At 43.5% G+C, this 20070-nt stretch overlaps 1 protein-coding gene and 2 long non-coding RNA genes across 10 annotated transcripts in view; 1 reads left to right on the top strand and 2 right to left on the bottom strand.

Annotated features, from left to right (window-relative positions):
* LOC116929417 (epidermal growth factor receptor) overlaps positions 1-18924 on the top strand; it is a 29149-nt gene extending 10225 nt beyond the window's left edge. The window contains exons 1-11 of one of the 3 annotated variants that reach the window (XM_045178278.1): positions 6703-6988; positions 11892-12089; positions 12245-12580; positions 12664-12989; positions 13174-14042; positions 14147-14423; positions 14524-14685; positions 15105-16508; positions 16625-17090; positions 17172-17360; positions 17530-18924. In XM_045178278.1, coding sequence (XP_045034213.1) covers positions 11924-12089; positions 12245-12580; positions 12664-12989; positions 13174-14042; positions 14147-14423; positions 14524-14685; positions 15105-16508; positions 16625-17090; positions 17172-17360; positions 17530-17996 — 4662 coding nt within the window. In that variant the 5' untranslated portion in view covers positions 6703-6988; positions 11892-11923 and the 3' untranslated portion in view covers positions 17997-18924. Of the gene's footprint in view, positions 1-6702; positions 7002-11891; positions 12090-12244; positions 12581-12663; positions 12990-13173; positions 14043-14146; positions 14424-14523; positions 14686-15104; positions 16509-16624; positions 17091-17171; positions 17361-17529 lie in introns of those variants that run through there. The other 2 variants (XM_045178279.1, XM_045178280.1) reach the window with 2 other exon arrangements.
* On the bottom strand, positions 1612-6189 carry LOC116929519. 5 transcript variants are annotated; one of them, XR_006650677.1, is made up of 8 exons: positions 5867-6188; positions 5329-5510; positions 5174-5229; positions 4930-5051; positions 4331-4862; positions 4073-4173; positions 3942-4012; positions 1612-2577 (listed from the first exon to the last, which is right to left on the bottom strand). It is a non-coding gene; the product is annotated as an uncharacterized LOC116929519 (long non-coding RNA). The 5 variants fall into 5 exon arrangements; XR_006650676.1 differs by having other exon boundaries at positions 5876-6188; XR_006650678.1 differs by having other exon boundaries at positions 1612-3776; positions 5329-6189.
* On the bottom strand, positions 18751-19854 carry LOC116929522. 2 transcript variants are annotated; one of them, XR_004397944.2, is made up of 3 exons: positions 19781-19854; positions 19520-19718; positions 18751-19309 (listed from the first exon to the last, which is right to left on the bottom strand). It is a non-coding gene; the product is annotated as an uncharacterized LOC116929522 (long non-coding RNA). The 2 variants fall into 2 exon arrangements; XR_006650680.1 differs by having other exon boundaries at positions 19520-19828.
* Positions 19855-20070: the final 216 nt, after the last annotated feature.

The following is a 20070-nucleotide window of genomic DNA, read 5'->3' as shown; positions in this document are numbered from 1 at the left end:
TCCAGCGGTTACACGTTTGACATTGGCGTTCGAAAATCGAGTGTTTTTTAACGCCCTTATCTTGATTCGTTGGCCAGCTCATTGGCGGACATCGAAGAAAGTCCATTTGAATTCTTCGATCCAAAACTTATCTATTCGATTATCGATTTCGCCCTTTGGCTCTTTTTTTTTTAAATCGTTGTCCTGCAGTGGTTTATATACTACACCCCACCTGTAGCAAAATGTCTATCCCCATTCTTTCGGTTTGAAGAAACACACGCACCAACACTTGATGGCGAAAAGAAAGTGCAATTGCAACTCGAAATTATTATTCAAATTTTTTTTTTTTTCAAATTAATTTTCTTATTAATTTGATTTTGTTTTTTGCACTTGAATTCGTTTCAATCCATTTTTGTTTTTCGTTTTTTTCCTACATGACGTGAGTCACGTTGCATTCGTTACATTACATGCTGGTACATGTATATATAATATGTCTATCTCTCCACCTATATATACTATATACAGTTTTTTGTTTCGTAGTTAATAACTGGCCAGAATGGAATGCGGTTTCGAGTTACTTGGTTCTTGTTTTCAACTCTCTCGGCTCTTTTTTTTTCTCTTTCTTGTTCTTTACGTGTTTGATTGAAGCCTCTCGTGGACGATGGACATGAAGGGCTTGAGAGAGCGAGACTTTGCAAGTCGTGGGCCTTTGAAAAAAAAAAAGAGAGAGTGGCTCTTTTATTTTCACCTTTCGGGGTCTTTTTCTCCCACGGCCAACCAACTGGACCTGACCCCCTCCTATTGTGACTTTGTCGATGAATGTTTTTTTCTTTTTCAATGGACACGCCTATGAGACTGTCAATCAATTTTATTTTTTTTTCAAAAGCAATAGGAAATCAATAGCAGGGGGGGGGCTTTGTGAATTTCTTCTGAAATCAACATCGTTCGAACAATGTAAAAGTAACGAACTGGCCAATGATTGCCACGCAACTAACCGGGAAATGTTTTATTTTTATTTTAAATTTATTTTATTTTTTCAAGTCCATCAATTTCTTCATCACATCGCGTTGCCAAGTGGCCCCAACTCTTTCTTGTTCGTTTTTTCTTTTTTTTTCTTTTTTATTTCTTTATGTATACACATATACGTGAGACGACCAGAAGCCATCTGGTTGGCAATGGTCAGACAAGAAAGGGAGAAAAGAACTTTTCTTTTTTTTTCAGCTTCTGCGCCTTCTGGCGTCCAGGAGCCATCGACTTGTTTCTTCATTTGCCTTCAGAGACCCATTGTCTACAAGTGGTTTTTGTTTTTCTTTTTTTTTTAACGACCACATCGTTTTTTTTTTTTTAATGATATATATCGAACATGTTTCTTGTTGGGCTGCTATGAACGTAGACTCTCATTACTTTCGACTTGGAAACTGGTGGTACGGCGTCAAAACAAAAACCAAAATGGAATAGAGAAGTCATTTTGGGTGAACAAATAAAACAAATACAAGATACGAGAAGAAATGAGAAAAAAAAAAGTTCACGCCATCTGCTGGGCTCGAACAGCCGGCTGGCGTTGACGGTGCGTATTCGATGCCGTAATACGATTAGCTTATCACATGCGAAATCGAAGTAAATCCAGCTTTATTTATTCATTTTTATTTGTATTTTGGTTTTTGGATTATTTGTTTCTTTCAATTCTCATTGGCATATTGAAAAAGAAACAAAACAAAAAAAGGTTAGACAAGGACCAATAACAAGAATTTGAATCAAACAACAACAAAAAAGAGAGGAGGGAAAGCCACATTCCCTTTTTTTTTTTTTATCTTTTGATGAACTTGTCAACGAGATCGTGGAAGGGACATCACATTTGAGAAATGACCATTTCTCGGAGAAAAAGGGGAGGAGGTGAAAAAATTATAAGAATCAAGACGGATGATGGAATATAACGTCCAACTAAAAATGGGTGGAATAAAAAAAAAACACACAAAAAAACAAAACAAACCTGTTGCGCGCATTTGAAGAAACAAACGGTCAACAAGGAGCAGGTCTCGGAGAATGATCGAAAGAAAAGAATCGAAAAAGAAAGTCTGTTGATGAAGCGATCCATCCTGAAACGGTTGCTGGAAGCCTCCACTCTTGCATTGAAAGACATTTTTCAAGAGTTGGGGAGATGTCACTGGGCTGTCGGCGGGCGCGAGCCCAACCAGCGCCCAGGCACCGCTCGTTTTTTTTTTTGTTTCATCAAGGCCCCCACCGAAACAGGGACGCAACTTCATTTGAAAGAAGAAGCACAAATGCATTCCGAGCACGTCTTGTTTTTTTTGTGTTCTTGCTGCTGGAACGAAAATGCAAATGAAACAAAAAGGCAAACACCGCAGCACAAGATTAAAAAAAAAAAAAATTTTTCTTTTCTTTTCTCAACGAGATTGGGTCATCAACGTCGTCGTGTGAGTCCATGCAAATGCAAGGTGAAATTTTTTTTTTGGCCGCTCCGTACATGGTGCACTCAACTCCTCGGGATTAATGGCCATGCCCAATTGCGCTGATTTACATTTTTCTCGTCCAGTTTGGGGCTGCTTGGCTTTGAAAACGTTCCGTGTGTCGCCTTCTCTGTTTGATATGTATATATATAAATGTATAAAATTCGAATTGTTTGTGTCATGGCGTAGTATAAAGATCGAACGACCAGACAACTGGATTTAATGTCCCTCTTCTATTCTCTCTCACTCTCTCTCTTCACCGCATTCAAATGCGATGAAAAATTCTAGTTAGGTCTGCCTTATTAATAAATCAAAAGAAAAGACAAGTTGATCTGCATTTTCTTTTTTTTCTTTCAATTCACGATTCCTGTCCAGTCAGGTAGGGCCGGGTAACCAATCAATATTGATGGATTCGATTCCAGCATCAGAGCGTTGCGGCCAAATATTATAGAAATAAAATCAAATAAAAGGACATGTGACTCAAAAGTTGGTCGGTTAGTTTTTTTTTCATTTTGGTCTGGTGACTCGGCTTTTTCCAAAAGTTTTATTTATTTAATTTTTTTCTTCTCCCCTCTCCATTTTCTTTTTTTGAATTTGACGCGTCGACTGCCACTCGAGATGCAACGGCGCCAGCAAATGGTATACTAGACCTTTATTTATTTATTCATTTCCCCCCCTCTTTTGTTTAGTCCTTTTTTTTTTGCGCGTCTTATTTCTCGACTATGACATCATTTAAGCTGCGTCAGTTTCCCAGAACGACACGAACCCAACCGAGAGCAATAACGAAACAAAAAAAACAAAACAAAAGAGAAGCGCGCAAAGAATAAACAAAAAAAAAAGGCGGAGATTGCGTTGCACGCAGCACGTCTACCTGTACACAAACGCGCATATTTTGATAGTGAAAATAAAAAAAAAAAAGAAATGGTCGACGAGAGCCGAATTACATCAAGGGATTCGATTACGGGACACGAGAGAAGATGACTCTCGGTATTGCGTTACGTTTAGCTGGCTCGGCTGTCATATCCCCGTCGTCTATGAGCCCCGTGCGTTCAAACCTTTGTTAACCGCAATCCCGCTAGAATGTTATACTCTCTCTCTCTCTCTCTCTTTCACGTCGAAATAAACAAAAGACACACACACACAAAATGAAATGAAAATATAAAAAAAAAATCGAATGAAATTTCTTTTTTTTTTTTTATGAGAAGAAAAGAAATAAATTCGGGAGGGGAAATAAATAAAGCAAAGCGAAAATGAGGAAAAAAGGTCAAACATTCAAAGAGTGTGGCCCCAGCAATTACCGGATGGAAAACAGCAGCAACCCAGTTGGTTCTATTTTTTTTTTTAAATAATAATAATAATAATAATAAAGTCTTAAAAAAAAAAAATGCCAACGACGCGTCATTATCGCCTTCGTTTTTTTCTTTTTCGGTTTACTCCTAAAGGCGCGGGATGTGACCGACATTATCGTTAAAATAAAAAGAAAGTCGCTCTTACCTTTTGTATATTTACGATATCACAAGAAATGAACGTGGCGCATTTTCGTTTATCATTTGGGGCTTTCCGTTCTATAAAAAAAGAAAAAAGAAAAATTCAAAAATTAAAAAAGATGGAAGGAACTTTCCTACCTGCGCCATGGCTGCCAGGTGGATCGAATTCTTCTGCTGCTTTGATGGATGCGTAAACCCGTTGGCGACATCGAACGTGGGGGTGGGATATGGCGTCATTCCTATTAGCATAAGCAAAGAAGTCAAAAATAAAAGCCACAGGTGAGACTATCCTAAAACGTGAATAACATGGCGATATGTATAGTGTATAGATGTGTAAGATGTACGTACACACACACAATCAAACTAAACGAAAAAAACAAACAAAAACATACTTACGCACGCGTTTTAAAAGAAGTGCGGTGTAATCACGACGATGTGCATGTGGAACACACTTTTCACCTTCAAAACGTAATCAATTGCGGGGGAACCTGATTGAACAGCAGTTTTTTGTCCAAGTGTTTGATGTTGTTGTTTGTGGACAAATTTCAATATTCTTTTAATCACAAGTGATTTATTTTCTTGCTTGTTCCAGTGTTTCAAACTGTTGACTTATCGTTTTTTGTTTTTTTTTCTCTTTCTTTTTTTGACAGGTAAGCCGAGAAAATGGCGGGCCTTTTTTTCTTTTTTGCTTCTTTTGTTTGACTCTGGCGACTTCCAACACAAAAGGTCAAGGTAAGTCGATCTCCCTGGAAGGGCTGGACCTCTGAAGAAGAAGAAGAATATTTCCATTCCATCCATTCAGATTGAGGGGTTCTTCTTTACTTAATTTTTATTTTCAAGTGGTTAACTGGTAGTTTGGTGGAGGGATGCTGCGCCATAACGGCACACACACACCACCCTCTTCTTTTGCTAACAAAGAAAACCCCACCTTCAAAAGAAAATAAAAAGCAACAGGTAAGAGGAGAAAAAAGAACTTCACCCTTCTCTCAACTGACTTTTTGTTTTGCTGGAACAAGTGGAACACAAGGTCCAGTCGGCTATGTTCTAAAGGGACAAGAAAGGAAGAAGAAAAATGTGTAGGTCCCGCCCACTTTTCGTACCCATCGCCACGCTCCCCCTAGAAAAGAAAAGCCATTGGCAATCAAAAAAGAAAATGAGAAAAATGTTCCAGTCAATAGGAAAAAATAACAAATTTTATTCTTCGACTAATCAATTCCTTTTGATGAGCTTGAAACTCACCTCGCTCACTCCATCAAATCAAAAGATGGACATTTTCCTTTTTGAAAGATGCAAAACTAAAAGCAAATTGATGAATTAAAAATCTTAGCGTGGCAGTAAAAAAACAAACAAAATGGAGGAAAGCATTTCCTTGTTTTGCTGGTTTTTTTTCTTACCTATTTAAGATGTGAGGCCTATTCCATTTTGGATAGCAATCTTATCTGCGTTGCACTTTTCTCGTGTCGTGTTGACTGCAATGTTTGTGTCTGTTGCTAAAAGGGTTGGCGACGATCGATGTCTGCGTTATAATCATCGAAATCTCATTTGATCTCTCTTCTTAAAACGAACCATCCCCCACCTATTTTTTCTCAAAGAAAGATCAAATAAATTTCAAACGGAAAAAAAATCAGTCAGGTCAAAGCCGGGCGCGCGCGAGCTCGTTCCATAGGAACATGAATCTCTTTTTTCTTTCTTATTTTCAAAATGGCGCCGCATACACACTCAACCTCACGGTTAAACGAAGATGGAAGAGGCCTAAAGAAGTGGAGGGGGGAATTAACACACACACACACACACACACACACACAAAAGATGGAAGGGGAGAAAGGACGCCAAGGGAGAGAGGTTTACCTGTCGGTGGTTCGCGCCGTAGCCCGGAGCCATTTTTTTTTTTTCGAGTTAAAATTTATTCTTTTTATTTTTATCAGTATATACCTTTCTCACCTTCGCATTGCCCTTTTTTTTTGTTTTTTCTTTTAGTTGGGGTGGTTAAAGCTGCTGTTCTTTCTTCCGATGCATGCAGTCAGACGCTGAAATTAGCAATGACTTGTGACTTTTGCCACCATTTTTCTCGTTTCTTTCGTTTCTTTCTTTCCAGCCCAAAGTGTTTCCAAGTCCTCCAATGTTTGAAATCTAGGGTGTTTAAACATCTCTTTTTGATCTAACAGACATGCACGAAACCAAAGAAAGAATCATCTTCAACAGTTGATGACGAACGACAGACGTCCATTTTCTCAGCTTTTTTTTTTTTCTCACCCTTTCGTCTGCTGTAATGAGCAAAAAAACAAAAAAACAAAATGGTTTCCAAATGAAGAGGTTGCCAATATGGATGCCACACACTTCCTTCTCAAATAAATAACAAATATCCAAATGAGATGGTTAAGTTACACGTGGATCATGTAGATCGAATATTAGTCTTTAAAGAATAAAAATATTAAAAAACAAAAAAACAAAAAACAAAAAAAACAACAACCAAAGAAGTAGAAAAATAAAGGAAGAGAATAGCAAAAGAAAACGATGGAAGAGAGGCAGACGAAAAGATTGCCCTCGGGGCCTCAAAGCTCACTACACAGGTAGGGAAGAAAACACGTGGGAAGAGAGGGGGCTCTTAGCTACAGGTAAAACTTCAAACTTGCCAGGCAAAATGAAAAGCAAAAGAAGAAAGAGGAGGGGAGTACTGTTAACCTCCCTCTCTCTGGTATTACACTTTACAGGTATCTCGCTGGCTTTTTCGTTTCAGTCTCGAGTTTGTTGTCGCTGTGTCGACAACGTACGTAGCGTTTTTTTTTTTTCTTTCTCTGGCAACGACGTTCATCGTCAGTGTGTGTGTGTGCGTCTTCGTCTCGCATGTGTCTCGCATGTGTGTCGTTTGCACCTACGTATCAATTTTGTATGTAGAAATTAGGCCTCAGTGTCAGTGGGACAAGTGATTGGATTCAATTCGAACTAGGAAAAACAAACGAAAAGGATTAATTCATTTGCAGAGCCAAAAAAAAACTGTTGGATTACGTACCAGACGAAATTCGAATTTCTTTCTGAAGTCGCATTGACGCACAGGTGAGACAAACACGTACGCATGTTTTGTTTTGTTTTTCTCGATAATATTCGAAGAAGCTTCTTCTTCTTTTTCATTTGTTGAGAAAGAGTGAAATCAATGGCTCGTGTAGTGGTTTTTTTAGTTTTTTCTTTTCAAATGTGCATCCAGCCATTTGCATCCGTGGCCTACCCCCGTGGTGTTTTCTCTTGGAAGTTCTCGAAACAACTACACACCCCATTCCTCGACCCCCTTTTTTCCCAACCCTACACACTAAAACAGGTGTGACAGATGGGCAAGAAAAAGAAGTTTTCTTTTTTCCCTCAAAAGTCGTGAAATAAAAAATCTAAAAAAGAGAAGCCAACAGCCGATTGATGGACAGCAGCCCGTAGGCCTGACGGGTTTCTCGTTGGACGAAACCAAAAGAAATATGTTTCCATCAGAGCAGACACTTAATTTCGTTTCTTTTTTCGTTCATTTTGAAAGTTTCTTTTAATTTCGGGAGATTTTTTTCTTTCGTCTTTCCTAACGTTTACGAGGTAATCATTCTTGTTTAGTTAATAGACGAGGATCGAGGCAAAGAAGAAGACGGACGCTATGAAAACGAGATGAATCGAGATCGTTTCAACCAGATTGCCAGTTCAAATTTATCCCTTTTTGGCTTGGTCTTCTCTCTTTCTCTCTTTCTCTGTGTGTGTCTCTCTAGTTGATGGACATAGCACCGCTTGCATACAGGTGGATAATACGCCACCAAAAGGGAAACACAATTAAGAAAAAGAAGAAACACATGGACACAAAATTCCATTGCGAGAGAACCAGCCGCCCAGCGGCTGACTCATCTGCGCTTCTGGCTCTCTTTTTTTCTCTTATTCTTATTGCTGAAGAGAGGGGCGCGCGCGAGCAGTTGGCCGTGACTAGCGGGAATGTAAACTATTCACCTGCCAGAGAGAGAGAGAGAGAGCTCTCTTTTCTCGCTTGGAAACACTATAGAGCTCCCTCCATCTTTTGCTTGTTGTGTATAATGACAGCCAGACTTGGCAAGCGTCTCATCACGGCCGATAGGCCCTCACCAAAAAAAGACTTTTGAATTTTTATTTTTTTTTTTTTGGGACTTGAAAAAAAAAAAACAAGTGGTAAGGAAACACACGAGTGAGTCAGCGTCTAACACGACCAGTCCTTGCATCGATGTCTCTAAAAAAAAAATAATGCACACACACACACACACACACAAGGCAATTTGAATATGCGTCGATCATGCAGAGAGATTTGGGTTTTAAACGTTAAGAGCCGCCAGTTTCTTTTTTTTTCTATGTTTGATTGGCGTCCATGTAGACGAATAGAAAATGTCCACTTAATTGGGCAAAGTAAAGAGACATACCTTTTGAGGGGGGCTGACGTGCTACCGAGCTCCGGACATGTCTCCATTCGTAGCTCTTGTTTTTTTGTTCTTTTTCCCTTCAGTGTCATTTTCTATCGCTGTCCTTTTTTTTTTGTTTCGATATTCGTATCACGTCCCGCTCATTTTTCTACGTCGGGGTCTCGCGCGCGCGGCCGCCCAGCCGGCACCGTCTACCACCGGCCCTCGCGTAGACGGTTTTGATTTTCCCTTCTATTCTTTCTCTGTTGGTCTTTTCTCCGTATTAGGATTTCGTCAGGACGATAGGAGAGTGTGTATTTCTAAAAATGAGAAGACTCTATTTCGCTTCGAACAAATAAGAAAAAAAGGTAGCCCGTCTTTCTTCTGGTTTACAACTACCTGCGCTTTTAATATCATCATCAGAGCCCAGATGGACTGCAGAGAAGGGGCTACGTAACACGAGACGCAAACAGAGTGCTACGGCCAAGCGAGAGAAAACAGAGACAATGGCAGTAGTCGTGGTAGTCTTATCGAAGAAACGTAACAACTTTGACTCGCTTGTTTTTTTCCCAAAGAGAGACGGACAGGGTCGTCTTGACAGATGGCGCTTTGTCTACGTCGCATCCACCTTATTATTGTTTTTGTTTCTTTACCTTTTTTTTTATTTGGTAATGTTATTCCTCTTGTCTCTCGACACTGTTTTTTTTTATGCAAATGGGGGGCAATTTTCGTTTTTTTCTTTCTCAAATGTAGAACGGAAATGTCTAATTCAAACAGGAAATATCTCTCACATACACGAAGAGAGAGAGAGAGAGAGACAAGTCTTTGGTACCTTATCACAGTTCCGGCCATCCGGTCCGTCTTTTTAAATTCTTTCATCTTTTAATTAAGGATTTTCTTGTTTCAATTAGAAATGCATTAGATTCAAAGCCAAGCGAATATTACGTAATTAAAAGAAGCAAACTGTTGTTTTTAAAAAATAACAAGAGCTCTGATGTAATGATGACGAGGATCGAATAACAACGTAAAAAACAAAAACAAAATGGGAAACTATGTGACGATTTAAATACCAAGAAGAAAAAAAAATGGGGGGTGGGGAGACATTGTTGACTCATTTGTTTATAAGAGACGAAAGGAATGGAGGGCATCCGTCACCGTGTCAACTCGTTTCTATTCCCCAACATTTTTTTTTCTTTTTCTCTCCTTCCATGCGTAGATGAAATTCAAATTTCAAAACAGTCCACCTGTCGTTTGATGTGTCTATCCAAAGAAAAAACAAAACAAAAAGATTCCAATCATCCGTATATGGTCACGACCCGTACACAGTCATCGGCTTCTACTCTCAATTGTGCCTCATCCAGACACTGGAGACAGACATTAAAAATAACAAATATCTTTTTTTCTTCTTTTTGTTTTTTTTTTTTTTTTCGTCTCGAATGACGGCCCCCGTTCTTTTTTTTTTTATACAATCGAGTCGGTTAAAATGAAAAGAAAAGACGAAACTGCGGCTGCATCGTAAACATCACACGTTTTTTTCATCCAACTTTGACCAGCGTCCGTCATCGGTTGGCGGCGAAGAAACCTAACAAAACAAAGGCATTTAAAGCCGGCCCCTGGACGTCGGCCATCTCACATCTCTTTCTTTTTTTATTATTATTATTTGTAGCAACCGAGATTTCTAGATTCGGAATAGATGGGACTTGTTGAAAAATTAAAAAGGGGCAGAGGGGATGTGAAATAACAAAGGCGCGCGCCCAGGGGCCTCAATTCACGGCCGCCATCGTGAGCCGCATGCCTTGGAATGTCTCGGCCGGCCGTCATATCTTTCACGACACAGCCGGGCCACACTATAAAAAGAGACGAGGATTTCTTTTTTCTTTCTCTATTTCAAGGCTTGAAAAAAAAAAAAAAGGCGGTATTGCCTTGCAGCATCATCATCATCAGATGGAATTTTTCAGACCGAAAATGGCTTCATTTGCATGTGACCAGCCAAAACGTGTGGCGTCTCAAAGAATTGTTTCATCTCGAAACTCGGTGTAGTTAAATCATTTTTTCGAAGAAGATGAACGTTCGACCTTGTCTTCATCTACCATTTTTTTTTTTAATTTTGAAACATAATGATGATGTACTCTTCGAGGCCGCCTTTTTCAGCTGCCGGCCAAACTGGCCAAGGCGCCTTTTTTTTCTCCTGGCTGACCAAAGAGCTACACACTATGCAATCACTGTCCAGCTGTTTTTTTTACTTGACTTGACTTTGTTATTATTTATTTATTTATTATTTTTTTCAAAAGCCTCCAACGCCCCTAAAAGAAAATAGGGTCGCTGTGTGTTTGAAGCTGAAAGAACTTTGAGGAACACCATCGGCCATAGGCTGGCACTTACCACTAAGAAACCAGGTAAGAAGAAGAAGAAGAAGAAGGAAATTAAATGGGAAAAGAAAAACCTCGTGTTCGGTTTGCCTGAGGCTAAGCGACCCCAATTTTCTTTCCCCACCCCACCTCCCTCTTTTCTTCGTGTTCTTCTTCTTCTTCGACTACTCGGATAGGAAGAGAACCTTGTCCGCAGGGGGTCGCTGCGCGCGCTCCTCTCAGCTAAGAATATTCTAAAGAGAAAACCCCATTTTTTGTTGGTTAGCTGCGAGGCATCGTGAACTGAACACACGGTGCCCAGCATGAAGGTAAAATGCCTGAGGCCATGTTTGGTTGCTTCCTCCGCTTCATCATCATCATTTTTCTCGATTGGCCCTGCGCAACTGTTGTTAGGTCTCTCTCTCTCTCTTATAACTCTTAAGACGCGCCTCTCTCTCTCTGTGTGTGTGTGTGTCTGAATGTTTCCGCTGGCGAAGAAGAAGAGGAACATTCCTCTTTAACACGCACTTTGTTTCGATTTGGAAACGAATTTTTTGGGGTTTTTTTCTGCAACAACAAATGTTGGAATGTTGAATTGCGTTACAAAGATGTGGCATTGCCGGATTGCAGCAATTGAAAAGGCTAATGAGCAGAGGCGGGGCCATTCTCTCGTGAATTCTTCGAAAAACAATTCGAAAGAAATGAATCAATTGCATTTACAGGTGTTTTTTTTTTCAAATCCAAGGACGCGTACCTCACGAAATAGGGGGGGGGGAACAAAACAGACACACGCAATCATATTCAAATGGCGCCGTTTTTATTGATGCTTGACTGCCTTTTTCATATGAAAATTTCTCCGTCGGGTGGCTGTTGACACGTCTTTCGAATAAAAGATGAAAGAAAAATAATAATAATGGCAACTAGGGGCGCGGTACGTTCACTCGGGTGGACATTTTATTTCTTTCCTCTTTTCGCTATCGGATAATGTTCTCTGATATGCCGCAAAAAAAAACACCATTTTTGTTCCCACGCTACTGGCCACCAGTTGGCAATTGTAAGACACGGACATGATCTCTAAACCAGACCACCTCGAGCCATTGAATTCAATTTCCTCGAAAAAGAAAAGTTGAAATGTCGGTTACTTTTCTTTTTTATTTTTCCGTCGAATGTTTTAAGTTTAAACCCCAAAAAATTAACGTGTTAAATGAATTAAATGATTAGAACGAGACGTTGCGACTTAAAATGCACTGAGAATGTCGTTGACGCGCGGGCCAAAATTACGTTGGCTTTCAAAGGCCGTGTTCTACTTGAGTGTCGTCTTGCTATTGTATCGGCCCATCAGCTCGGCCGCTGGACCAGCAGCCAACGCCACCAATCCTAGTCCCGCTGATAAAGCCAACGATGTCTTTAAAGGCAAAAGTAAGTGGATCGCATTCGTATTTATTTTGGTCATGATTCATTTCCGCCAAGGTAAGTCTCGTTTTTTCGCACTGACACGTAAACAAATGGACCTTTTTAAAAATCGCCAATGTTGATTGAAAATCAAAACCCCTTAACCCATTGTACTCGTTCAGTTTGCATCGGTACCAATGGCCGCATGTCGGTACCGTCGAATCGCGAGCATCACTACCGTAACTTGCGCGACCGCTACACCAATTGCACGTACGTCGACGGCAACCTGGAGCTGACTTGGCTGCAGGATGAACACCTGGACCTGACGTTCCTGCAGCACATCCGCGAGGTGACGGGCTACGTGCTCATCTCGCACGTCGACGTCAAGCGCATCGTCCTGCCGGCTCTGCAGATCATCCGCGGACGGACGCTGTTCAAACTGAGCGTCCACGACGAGGAATTCGCCCTGGTCGTCACCTTGTCCAAGATGCACAATTTAGAAATGCCCGCCCTCAGAGGTATTTCGATTTCGATTCAATGTCTAAAAATTGCCAATTGTTTTTAAACACACTCGAATTGGATTTGTTTGCGTCACGCGCAGACATACTGGCCGGTAGTTGCGGCTTGTTCAACAACTACAACCTGTGCCACATGAAGACCATCAACTGGGAAGAGATCATCACGGGCACCGGCTCCAAGATCATCAACGTCTACAATTTCACGGAGCCGGAGCGCGAATGCCCGGCGTGTCACGAATCGTGCGAGGCCGGCTGTTGGGGCGAAGGCCCCGAAAATTGCCAGAAGTTCTCCAAGATCAATTGCAGCCCTCAGTGCCATCAAGGACGCTGTTTCGGACCGAGGCCGCGGGAATGTTGCCACTTGTTTTGCGCCGGCGGCTGCACCGGCCCCAAACAAAGCGATTGTCTGGTACGTCAATGAATGTTGTTTTTCGTGTGCGTCCTACACCTACCGTTTTGACATTCCAAACCCGATTGGCGATAGTTATCTCTTGTGCCCGTCAGCCCGTCAACCTGTCAACGTCTTCCCTTTTGTTTCTATTTGTGTTTCTAAATTGCTCGTTTGGCTTAAAAATCGCTCGATGCATCAACAGGCTTGTCGCAATTTCTTCGACGATGGCGTTTGCAATCAAGAATGTCCGGCCATGCAGCGCTACAATCCGATCACGTACTCGTGGGAGACGAACCCGGAAGGCAAGTACGCCTATGGCGCCACCTGCGTCAAAACGTGTCCCGAGCATTTGCTGAAGGACAACGGCGCCTGCGTCCGCATTTGCCCGGCCAAGAAGAAGGCCGTCAACGGCGAGTGCGTCGTCTGCGACGGGCCGTGCCCCAAGACGTGCCAGGGCGTCGACATCGTTCACGCGGGCAACATCGAGAGCTTCCGCGATTGCACCGTCATCGAAGGATCCATCTCGATCCTGGACCATTCGTTCGGCGGCTTCCAGCAGATCTATCCGAATTTCACGTTCGGCCCGCGCTACCCGCGGCTCCATCCCGACCGGCTCGAGATCTTCTCCACCTTGCAGGAAATCACGGGGTTCATCAACGTGCAGGCGTCGCACCCGGACTTCAAAAACTTGTCCTACTTTCGAAATTTGGAGACGATCGGCGGACGCCAGTTGACCGAGTACTTCTCGGCCTTGTACATCGTCAAGACGTCGCTCAACTCGCTGCACCTGCGCTCGCTGAAGATGATCCGGGCCGGCAGTGTGACCATCCTGGAGAACAAGGAGCTCTGCTTCGCCGAGAGCATCAGCTGGACGAAGATCATCAAGTCGCAGCTGCACGGCACGCTGTTGCAGAACAACAAGGTGTCGCAGCAGTGCCAAGAGTCGGGCCTGGTCTGCAGTGCCCAGTGTTCGGTCGAGGGATGCTGGGGCCTGGGACCCAACGAGTGCCTTTCCTGCGCCCATTTCCAGCTGGACGAAACGTGCGTCGAGAGTTGCGATCTGAATTTGGGGTCAGTTTTTCATTCCCATTTCTTTTTTCTGATAGATTTGTTTTTGCTCTTTTTTTTGTTTGGCCAGCCCAAATCATTCATTTATGCTAATTGAACGCCAATAGAATTTACGAGCTGACGCCGAAACTGTGCAAACATTGTCACCACGAGTGCGAGGAGACGTGCACAGGCCCGGGCCCTGGCAACTGCACCGTTTGCAAACACGTCAAAGACGGGCCGTACTGCGTGCCGGCCTGTCCGACCAGCAAGTTCAACGACAGCGGCGAGTGCGTGTCGTGTCACGATAACTGCGTCGGTGGTTGCACCGGACCAGAAAACAACATTGGTCCGCGAGGTTGCCACTCTTGCGAAAAGGCTGTCATCAACGGCGATGTTGAAGTGGTCAGTATTCGAAAAAAAAATTTGCATATTCCAACGCTTTCCCTAAAATTGAAAATTAAAATAAAAGTGAAGTGTTTCTAATTAGAAATTGTCGTTTCAGGATCATTGCCTGAAAAAGAACGAAACGTGCCCAGATGGTTATTACTACGAATGGGTTGGACCGCAGGAGCAAGGGCCGCTGAAACCGTTGGCCGGCAAAGCCGTCTGTCGCAAATGCCATCCGCGATGCAAAAGGTGCATCGGTTACGGCTTTCACGAACAGGTTAGTTTTGATAACATCATCGCTCTTTTTTTTTTTCCCGAAAGAGAAACACAAGGAAAGCGCCAACCGCCGTCAGCTGAGAGCAATAACTAGTCTTTTTGGTTCGCACGACCACCCGCTGTTGCCAGATCTCGTATCTCTTTAGTTTTATTTTTATTTTTATTTTTTTTTCACTTCAATTTCCAACGTGACATTTTATTAGACTTACTTTACGAGTTTTTGGCGCTCGTTGACGTGCGTCCGTCTTCGCGTTCCAATCGATAAAAAAAAAAACAAACAAAAAAAACAAAAGAATTTCTAGAAAGAAAAAAAAAAAAAACAATTTCTAAAATTCCAAATGCAACTCGTTTCTCTTGTGCTGAAACTATTTCTCACTCATTGTTTAATTTGTAAAAAAAAAAAAATTCCCTGGTGCGCAGGTGTGCCAAGAATGTGTCAAATACAAACGAGGCGAGCAATGCGAGGACGAATGTCCTCAGGATCATTACGCCGACGAAGAGAGACACGAGTGTTCGAGGTGCGCCAGCGAATGCCGCGGATGCAGCGGACCCAACGTCAATCAGTGCCAGAGCTGCCGAAATTATCGCGTCTACCTGTGGCCGGGCGTGATGGAGCCGCTGACGAACGCGACGCAGTTCAACTGCACGGCCAATTGTCCGGCCGAAGCGCCGCACAAGATCTTTCCGGCCGACGGAGGCGACCCGTATTGCGCCAAAGAGCCGGTGGTCAATCCGCTGGTGAACGGCGACGAGGAGCACATCGCCGCCATCTTGGGAGGGGTCATCGGTTGCGTCACGCTGCTCGGCGTCTTCCTGGCCTGCTTCGGCTACCACTGGCACCAGCGGGCCAAGTCGAAAGAGAACACGGCCAAGATGACGATGGTCATGAGCGGCTACGAGGACAGCGAGCCGCTGCGGCCCAGCCACGTCAAGCCCAACCTGGCCAAACTGCGCATCGTCAAAGAGGCCGAACTGAGACGGGGAGGCATCCTGGGCTACGGCGCCTTCGGCACCGTCTACAAGGGCGTCTGGGTGCCGGAAGGCGAGAACGTCAAAATCCCGGTGGCCATCAAAGTGCTGCGCGAAGGCACCGGCTCCAACACCAACCGCGAAATCCTCGACGAGGCCTACATCATGGCCAGCGTGGAGCATCCCAACCTGCTCCAACTGCTGGCCGTCTGCATGACGTCGCAGATGATGCTCGTCACCCAGTTGATGCCGCTCGGCTGCCTGCTGGATTACGTGCGCAACAACCGCGACAAGATCGGCTCCAAGCCGCTGCTCAACTGGTGCACGCAGATCGCCCGCGGCATGGCCTACCTGGAGGAACGGCGGCTGGTCCACCGTGACCTGGCCGCCCGCAACGTGCTCGTTCAAAATCCGGCCTGCGTCAAAATCACCGACTTCGGGCTGGCCAAGTTGCTGGACATCAACGAGGACGAGTACAAAGCGGCCGGTGGCAAAATGCCCATCAAGTGGCTGGCCCTCGAGTGCATCCAGCACCGCATTTTCACGCACAAGAGCGACGTCTGGGCCTTCGGCGTCACCGTCTGGGAGCTGCTGACGTACGGCGGCCGGCCGTACGAGAACGTGCCGGCCCGCGAAGTGCCCGATTTGCTGGAGAAAGGCGAACGGCTGCCGCAGCCGCCCACCTGCACCATCGACGTCTACATGATTATGATCAAGTGCTGGATGCTGGACGCCGAAAGCCGACCCAGTTTCAAAGAGCTGGCCGATGAGTTTGCCAAAATGGCTCGCGATCCGGGTCGTTATCTGGTCATTCCGGGCGATAAATTGATGCGCCTCCCTTCCTACTCTCCTCAGGTGCGTTTTTCTTTTGTTTTTTTTTCGTTTTTTTTTAAATTTGAATAAAATTATCATCAAAAAAATTAAGACGGCGATTTAAAAAAATTTGACAATGTCGCACCTATTCTACGTAGGATGAAAAAGAGTTGATCCGGAATTTGTCGTCGTCGATGGACGGCCCGGAAGTCATAATGGATGCCGAAGAATATTTGCAACCGAAATCGAGATGCCCGTTGCCTTCCGGTTCGAACGTGACGTCCGACACGCCGCTACCGCCACCTACCCCCGTCAAGAAATACGCGGCCAGCAGCACGGGCGGCGGCGGTGGCAGCAGCATCGCCAACGGGTCGGAACACGCTGGCGTTTACGGCGCTGAAGGCTTCTCCAGTCAGGGCAGTCACAGGACGGCCAGTCCGTCCTCTTCGACGAGGATGGGCGCCGTCGGCCAGCACCACCACCCCCACCACCTGACCGGTCTACCCGTCGGCCACCATCCCGGCGGGTTTCATCCGTCGCAGCAGCTGCAACAGCAACATTCGCGCGACAGCGGCGGGCCCAGTCTGCGCTACTGCAGCGATCCGTTGCAGCTCATCGGCAAAGGTAAATCAAACTGATTGATTGAAATTGAATTCAAATTAATTTCCGTGTGTGTCTGTGTGTGTGTGTGTGTTGAATTTAAAGAATTAGAAGCGGCGATGGAAGACAGGCGATTGCCGCATTATCTGCCCGGTGTCAAGACGGGAGCGCGAGTGGGCAATCTGAAATTGGATCTACCTGTTGACGAAGATGACTACCTGATGCCATCACCTCAGTCGACTCAGCCTCACCATGCTGGTTACATGGATCTGATTGGCGACGCCAAACTAGGAGGTAACAAGTCTTTTCACGATCGTTGTTTTATTTTATTTTTTTTTCGTTCACGAGATTCAATAAAAACTAAAGAAAAACGACGTCGTAAAAAATCCAAAAATAAAACTGGCAACAGTGTAACAGTTTTTGTATTTTGTTTTTTTTTTAAATATTTTTTGGTTGATCGTAGATAACGGAGATCTGAGCAGCGGAGATTATCACGCGCGATCCATGCCGGACTTTGTCAAGAGCCTGCCGGCCATTAAGCGGATGTCGGGCATGCATCCGACGTTGCCGCTCAGTATGGACAATCCCGAGTATCACATGATGAACAATCAGGACGTCAACACGCTCTACAATCCTTCGTCGCCCAGCTACCAGCTGTCGCCGACGTCGTCCGTCTCTAGCGGCCTGCCCGTCGGCAATGGCGCCACCTTGGGCATACCGGTCAACAGCCTGGGCGTCGGCACGACGGCCTCCTCCTCTTCCTCGTCGTCCGGCTCGGCCACCGTCCAGTTCCCGACGGGCGCCTTCGGGCCGCGCTACCTGACGCAGCGCTCGTCCGAAGAGGAAGGCTCCGATCACGACTATTACAACGACTTGCAGCGCGAATTGCAACCGCTGCAGCCTCTCAAAAGAAACGAAACTACCGTCTGACCACACCTTTTGTACTTGTATTCTTTCAACAAAAAAATCATTTTCGAGGTGAAAACTTTGTATCTATATTTTATATATATATATAATCGAGCCAATCTTTCATTATCTTGCTATCTTATTCGTAATAAAAAGGAAACGAAAACAAAAACAAACAAAAAAAATAATAAGAGGTTACCATAATTTGAATACGTGTGTGTGTGTGTGATGAGAGCAATTTCATTTTTTTTTTTTTTTTTCAAAAATCTATTTCCAGTTGATGTGTCTGTGTTTGCGATGACGTGCGACAATGTGTGCCAAATGTTGATTGCCTTTTTTGTTTTCCCCCCATTGATTGCCAATATCGCGGACCATTTTTTTCACCTGTGGAAGGGGATTGCTTCCATTTAAAAAAATCATTTCTCTTCAATGACGTCTTTTTAAACGACCGTTTTTCTCCCAGTGATACTCAAAAGACAACAACAATTTCCTTTCCTTTCTCCAATCGAGCACAAAAATGTCGACCCCATTTGAGGATGACGTTTCACGTTCGCGCCTTTTTTGTTTACACAAAAAAAAACAAAAAATCGATGTAGATGAATTTCAAAATAAAAATTAAGACGAACGCTGATTGTTATGTGTCTTCCCTTCCTTCAATTGTTTTCTTTCTTTTTTTAAAAAACTCCAAGCGAGCCATTCAGTGCCTATATATAAATAATGATAGTATACGTGTCTGAACGTGTTTTGTTTGTCTGCGTGCGTGTCTTGGTCTGATTGATTTTGCTATTGCCGCCCCCATTGTACCTACACACATGAGACCATTTTTTTTTTTTTTTTTGCTTTTTCCATCAACTTTGTTTTGATTTTTTCCCTCTCATTTTTTTTTAAATTTAAACTATTCAATTTGTACAGTGAAACACACAAATAAAAGTGCGATGCGATCAACGGTGGACCCATTCGTTTTTTTTTTGTTTGTTTTAATTTATTTTTATTACTCTGACGAAACAATTCATTGGCTGTCCCGCCTGGCGACAACAACAACAACATTAATGGCATAATAATAAAACGAAAGAAAAAAAAAAATCCTGTTTCGTGTTGTTTTGTAAGAAAAATGCGGTCAGAAATCAACCGAGCGCGCGGGGGGGGTTTCGTGACACGAATGGCTCGTTAATAATCATGCGAACGCAAAATAAGGGGGGAGAAAATGCTTTGATGATAGGTCGTTCCAACAGAGAAGAGAGTTGCTGCCATCATTTTTACGTTTTGCGACTTCACACGCAGTTTTTACGCAGTCTCGTGTTTTTTTCTATCATCTTTTCGCCGTCACTTCGTTTCACCTGAAAAAAAAAGGAAGAAAAATAGAAGGGACATTAAAAGCCAAGTGAAAGGAAAGAGAGAATAGGATTCTAAACGTCAAAATAACGACATCGTGTTGTGTGTGTGTGGAAAAGTTCGTAGATACGCGAAACCAACTGCCCATTTCCTTCTTGTTAATTGGCGTTTCTTCGAATTTACTTTTTTACTTGATTAAAGATTGTGGTTTATACCTTTTACAAGGAATGAAAAGAAAAACGGCCATTCAAAACGATCGTGGAAAAGATGTCCTGCCGTCCCAAGCGAACTTAATAAGCCTATAATTACTCGTTAACTGATGAAAGCACATCGAATATGAAACGAGTGTGAGCAGTCCAGGTATTAATCCATGCAGCAATTGTAGTAATGCCAGTGGTTTTGGGGAGTCATTAACTAAATAAGGAACTGTCAAAACATTTCAAATGTTTTAAAGTAACCTGCGTATAGAATCTGACCTGTTGACACTGGTTACACACTGTCCCAATCATCGTGACTGCGTGATGTTTGTCACATGTCAACTACCATCGTGATTTCGCTGCTAGCATTTCTTTTGTTTTTCTAATATTTTCATTCGATATTATCGAACTGGAAAATAGCAGCTCATCTATTGACGACTGCGCATTATCCTTTCGTTCTCTTGTTCCAGCGTTCCAGTACGGAGAAAATGCGATTCGAATAGAAATCAATTTCGTTATCGCTTTCAGCAGCAGGAAGGACATTGGCCGAGTATACGGCACTTTTGACT

Source organism: Daphnia magna, linkage group LG8 (genome assembly GCF_020631705.1).
Source record: "Daphnia magna isolate NIES linkage group LG8, ASM2063170v1.1, whole genome shotgun sequence".
Classification (NCBI taxonomy): domain Eukaryota; kingdom Metazoa; phylum Arthropoda; class Branchiopoda; order Diplostraca; family Daphniidae; genus Daphnia; species Daphnia magna.
The sequence above is the reverse complement of the archived record's forward strand: the minus strand, read 5'-3'. Positions and strand labels throughout refer to the sequence as shown.